Source organism: Terrapene carolina, unplaced genomic scaffold (assembly GCF_002925995.2).
Source record: "Terrapene carolina triunguis isolate 2854851 unplaced genomic scaffold, T_m_triunguis-2.0 Scaffold31663, whole genome shotgun sequence".
Lineage (NCBI taxonomy): Eukaryota > Metazoa > Chordata > Testudines > Emydidae > Terrapene > Terrapene triunguis.
The window spans coordinates 849-6,773 of NW_020696014.1; the positions used below are offsets into that span (position 1 = coordinate 849).

The 5,925-nt window shown below is 43.5% G+C and overlaps 1 protein-coding gene across 1 annotated transcript; it reads right to left on the reverse strand.

Annotated features, from left to right (window-relative positions):
• Nucleotides 1-3,542: 3,542 nt before the first annotated feature.
• On the reverse strand, nucleotides 3,543-4,490 carry LOC112124261 (olfactory receptor 52R1-like). Its single transcript, XM_024222778.2, has one exon. The coding sequence runs from the start codon at nucleotides 4,488-4,490 to the stop codon at nucleotides 3,543-3,545; it is 948 nt and encodes a 315-aa protein (XP_024078546.1).
• Between the last annotated feature and the right edge of the window lie 1,435 nt (nucleotides 4,491-5,925).

The window sequence follows — 5,925 nt, forward strand, 5'->3', positions numbered from 1 at the left end:
CCCTCCTGAGTTACCTGGGGTGAAGGTGATGCCTGGTGACGTCAACAGGTGGGAGGTGTAAGAGGGAGTAACAGACAAAGACTTACACAGAAACTGCTTGAAGTATAAAAGGTAAAAGTTGTTTGTATTTGTTGCACTGGATTTGAGACATGCTGGTCTCCTAGTGCCATTTCAGAGCTCTGAAATAAACTTGGCTTGCTTTGTCCCCTCGGTGTCTTTATTGGTGCCAAGCACACCGGGCGACGGACCCCTGTTTGCCATCTCGAGGCCTTTTTAGGCAGGCAACAGTTATTTAACTAATTATATCCCACCACCTTAATTGGATTACACCCAACAAAATTAATTATACAGCAGACAGAAACAATCACACAACCAGACAGAGATTATACAGACAATCAATAGGGAAGTGGAGACTACAGTGATAGAACAATACAGAAATGAGGATTTCACATCCCAGCTATAGATAAGTGAGTTCTTGACAGACAGAATGCTATCACACTAAGTTTCCTTTTACATCTTCTAGGCTCTTCCCTTTCTCTGGAGGTGATGGGAATATCAGGAAAGGATTGTGTTCCTAACAGCCCAATTGCACCTGATTTCAATGTGACTGGTTTGGAATGTGAGGATGTGACCGTTCACTTCCCAGCTTATGGCTGCCTCTGCTGCTTAGCCCAAGGCCTTAGCCTAAGAACAGGGCCTCAGACTGTCACAGTGAGAAAAGGCCCTTACACAGATTCTTTCTTTTATTCCTCTATAACTAGCTACGTGATAGGAATACACCTGAATTCTTAAAATATAGGCCTTAACAGACAGGCCTGAATATCTATATCCTAACACTTCGCCTGCGCCATACTTACCTGTTACCATGGTAATGGTTACCCAGGTATTTACTTAACCCTTACATACCCCAACAGATAACACGTACAATCCAACGTAATATTAAAGGTCAACAAATGAAGACTTTAAAAGGATACCTCACAAGATATACTTTGCACAAGAAGCCACATAATTATATCATAATGACACCATAATCATATTACTATGGTGACTATGTGGTGCAAAGTGCCACAATGGTAACTAGTGACAAAGAGTCCTGTGGCACCTTATAGACTAACAGACGTATTGGGACATAAGCTTTCGTGGGTGAATACCCACTTCGTCAGACGCAACAGTAACTGTTAATAAGGATGCAGAAAGGGCAAATATGTTCGATAAACCTTTCTGTATTTTATCTGGAAAGAAGCAGGATGATGCACTCAGATCACGTGAACATCTTTCCAGTCCACTGGCAACTATGGAGGATGGTAAACAGCACCCACTAGGGAATGATACCTTTAAATCAGCAGCCCCAGATATTTTGCAGCCAAAGAGTTCTAAAAGAGTTGTCTGAGGAGATCTCTGCCTCACTGATTTTAATTTTTAATAAATATTGGAACACTAGGGATATCCCAGAGGACTGATAGAGCACTAATGTTATGCCAGTTTTCAAAAAGGGATGATTTGGGTATTAAAAGCCGGTTAGCTTGACACCAGTCTTGGGCATAATAATGGAAATGCGGCTAGGGGATTCCGTCAATAAAGAGTTAAAATGCAGACTACAATTCATGCCTTTTAGGTGAGAACAAATTTGATTGAAGTTATGAATATTGCCCATGGTCTTGTAATCCTTTACACATGTTTAAGTCTTGCATAAAAGCCCTCTGGTAGATTTTACATTAAGGCCAAACAGCTATGTGTTGATGGCCCTTCAAGGACACTTAGCTCTCTCAATGGTACATAGAAGAATCACATCTCAGCAAGAATATGGTCAATGGCTACCCCTGTGTGTCATCAAAGTATGTAAGGACGTGTGATATGCTCATGTGACCTAGAAGATTAATATTAGATCATAAAAATACCATAGAGGTGCATCTGTCTCAGGCATGTGTCTTAATCATGGGATACAGGTTGTGCATCAATGCTTATGAGAATAAAGATAGCTTACACAGTCTATAGAAAATTGGGGTCCCTTAATTTTCTTGGGGTCATAGATCAATAAGAGAAAATAGGGTGGCCACTTTTATGGACACGTGCAGAATGGAGCTGTAGACAGAATCACAATATACAAGGGGGATGCCCACAATGGGAAAACTAAGCTCCCTCTCGAAGATTCCAACAGGAACCATCCCTCTAGTGATGATCAAGCCATGAGAGACCCATCAGACCCTGACACTATTGTCAAGGATGGGAGTATAACTATATTTGAAACTTGTGCATAGGTCTGTATAGTATTTCTATATGCTTGGTAACCATAACTTTAATTGTAACTTGTAATAAAATGATTAAACTTTGGACTGGGAAATGTATACCTGGTCACTACCTTTGGTCTTTTTGTGTTCCTAGAGACTCTACATTTGATACAAATAACAGAAGAAATGTTCACTCTGTTAAGCTTGAAACTGTAGCTGCCAGAGCTGAAGCCATGATGAAGTTACACCACATTACAAAATTTACTTTAAATAAAAGGCTACAGTGCCATGTACGTGTGTAAATATCCAGCTAATGGAAGGTGTACTGCAGGGGTTCTCAAACTGGGGGTTGGGACCCCTCAGGGGGTCATGAGGTTATTACATGGGGGGTCGCGAGCTGTCACCCTCCACCCCAAACCCCGCTTTGCCTCCAGCATTTATAATGGGGTTAAATATATTAAAAAGTGTTTTTAATTTATAAAGGGAGTCACACTCAGAGGTTTGCTGTGTGAAAGGGGTCACCAGTAAAAAAAGTTTGAGAGCCACTGGTGTACTGTTTATCTTCCTCCTTGTGAGCTACCAAAGACGTTCCAGCCTCTGCCCAATATCCCAACTACCCAGCTAACACAGAGGTTTATCCTTCCACCTCTCTCAGCTGTTATCCTCCTAGCTTCAAACCTGATCCCTTACCCTGGCCTTGAGGCATGGCTCAGGGCAAAGAAATCCCAGCCCACACCCATTGTAGGTACCCTGCCTCCTACAGGCCCCTAGAAGGGAAGAACAATAGGGAGCTGAAAGCTAAAGAAATAAGGCAGACAAAGGTCTATGCCCCCAGGTATTTATAGTTGAGCTTTAGGGCTCAACAGCTGCATGATGCGCAGCCTCACCTGCCTGCCTCACAACTCTGCTCCCAAGCCTCAGCTATTAATGTGTGGCTTCCTGGCTTCCCTCTCTGCTCCTGAGTGGCCTGTGGGCCCCACAGCTGAGTCCTCACTGCACTCACTGCAAGCTGCTTGCCAGGCTCTAGCACATCCTGTCCCGGCCTCAGAGAAGAGGTAGCCTTGAGGGAATAGTAAGAGAGGGCGCAGGTGCCTCAGGGATCCAGTTACCAGAAATTAGAAAGGTGGAAAACTCTATGAGTTAATGAGTTCTACCCAGACCGATTCCCCAGCTGACAATGCACAGTAAGGTCAGGAAAGGATTTAATGTATCCCCGACTGCCTAGTAAGTGATTCAGGGAAGAGAGCCAAGCACCATGTCAATAGCCAGCACTTCACGGACTCGGTCAGAGAGTCAGCGGATCAGGAGAAAACTTTAGGTACATTTATGAGTAAAGAGCCAGAGCAGCCTGCCCCGGATGTGTTTGGTCCTCACCCCATAGATGATGGGGTTTAGCATGGGGGGCATCAAGAGGTACACGTTGGCAATGAGAACATGGAAATGCAGGGGCACATTCTGGTTAAACCGGACAGCAAGAAACAAGAACAGACCTGGGATGTAAAAGACTAAGATGGCACAGAGGTGAGAGATGCAGGTCCCAAAAGTCTTGAGCCGGGCATCCTTTGTGGGGAGGCAGAAGATGGCCCTGAGGATCTGGGTATAGGACACAACAATAAAAATCACATCCAGACCCTTAACACACAATAGTACAAAGAGGCCATAGTAACTACCGACACGGGTGTCGGAACAAGCGAGCTTCACCACGGCTATGTGGACACAGTACGGGTGGGGGATAATGTTGGTTTTGCAATATGGCCACTGCCTCAACAGGAAGGGAAAGGGCAGTGCGAGCATGCTGCCACGCAGTACTATGGTCACACCAATCTTTGCCACCATGGCGTTTGTTAGTGTGGATGCATGTCTCAGGGGATCACAGATAGCCACGTAACGATCTAGGGCCATAGCCACGAAGATCCCAGACTCTGTCACTGAAAAGCAGTGAAAAACATACAGCTGGGTGAGGCAGGCACTGAAACTGATCTCCCTAGAATTGAACCAGAAGATTGCCAGCATTTTGGGCAGAATGGATGTAGACACGACCAGGTCATTGACGGCCAGCATGCAGAGGAAATAGTACATGGGCCCGTGGAGGCTTGGCTCCATCTTCACGATGAACAGGATGGTGAAATTACCCAGGATGGCTATTGCATACATGGTGCAGAAGGGGATGGAGATCCAGACATGAGCTGCTTCCAGGCCAGGAATGCCCAGCAGGATGAAGGTGGAGGGATTGGTGACGTTGGTTGTGCTGGAATCTGACATGGAGTAGGGAGAAGATGTCCAACTCTGAGGCAGAACTGTGTCTCCTGCATGTAACGTACATTTCACTGAATTCCTGTATGTGCCCACAGTCGAGGGTGATGGTCACAGTACAAATGCCTGGATGGAGAGACAATATTAATATGAGACACTACGTGCTCTACTGGAGGCTGTTCTCATGGGTGAAGCAGATTGGTCGCTCTTCACACACTGAAAAATTACATTGTTATTATTCAGAGATATTAATTATGAACAAATGATCCCACTAATGCCAATTCCATATTTTATTTTGCTCCTTGTATCAATTATGTGTTCTGATGTGGGAAACATTAATAGGCACCAGCAGGAAAAAATGAGTATGGCTCCTGGTTATCCATTATTGTTCCTTAATGCAATGAAAGCCAGGCTAGAAAGTGCATGCTGTAGGGAATTCCGCGTTCTCCCGGTGGCTCTAAATGTGGGTGTAGTCAAAAAACAAACCTTTGCCAAGACATGTGGCGGGAGGCACATCCCAACTAGAATAGACCTCAGGGAAAAGATCACAATGTCATTTAGAGCAGTTCCATGGAAACACCTCCTGATTTGCAACAGTGGCCAAAACAAAGACAATCTTGGGATACATTAGGGATGGGATGGAGAATAACCTGCTCGAGATCCTCTCAGTTTTCGTCACCCAGTGTCCATAAAGGATACAGCTGATATAGAAGGGGTTTCTGGGACACGCTATCAGAATGGGATAGCCTCTTCTATGTGGACAGTCTGAAAAGTCGAGTACTGTTTAGTTTAGAGAAGAGCCAAAGAAGGGAGATATGATAGAGGAGAGGACAATATAGAACTGAAATTTTTACACTGAAATGGACAAAGATTGCAAGTTCCCTACTGGTAATATCTATAGACACTTTGTGCTTCAAAAGGGTTAAATCCAGAAAGCTGAGACAAATTATCACCAGAATTGATTGGGAGGAAAAATTTAGACAGGAAAATGTGAATGAAAATTGGGAGTTGTTTAAGAAGAATTTATTAGATAGAAAGCAGAAATTGGGTGGGGTAGTAATATATTATAAAATGGGAAAAGGGAAAATAGATAGGAAATAATACAAATTTGAAGTTATGAAAATTAATGAGGGATGTTAAAAATATCATGGAAATATTATGGTTGGTGGAGATAAGGATCAGAAAAAGGAGGTTATTAAGTATATAATGAATGAAAGAAATCCTAAAAAATGTTTAGGATGATTCTGTTGGAGAAAAGGTAGATGTATTCAAGAAATAGTTTTGTTCTGCATTTGGAAAGAAGCTCATATTAGGAGATGAAATACTTTCCAGTCCATTAGCATCAACAGTCGAACACCAGAGTTAAAAACTGACCAATCAATCACACATCTCATTGTGGGCCAGAGGTCTGCAATCAGGCAGCAGAGGCAGTGAAAAGAAAGAA

Bases quoted from the DNA above. Each gene is read 5' to 3' on its own strand.
- LOC112124261 (XM_024222778.2), bottom strand. From the start codon at position 4,490: ATGTCAGATTCCAGCACAACCAACGTCACCAATCCCTCCACCTTCATC.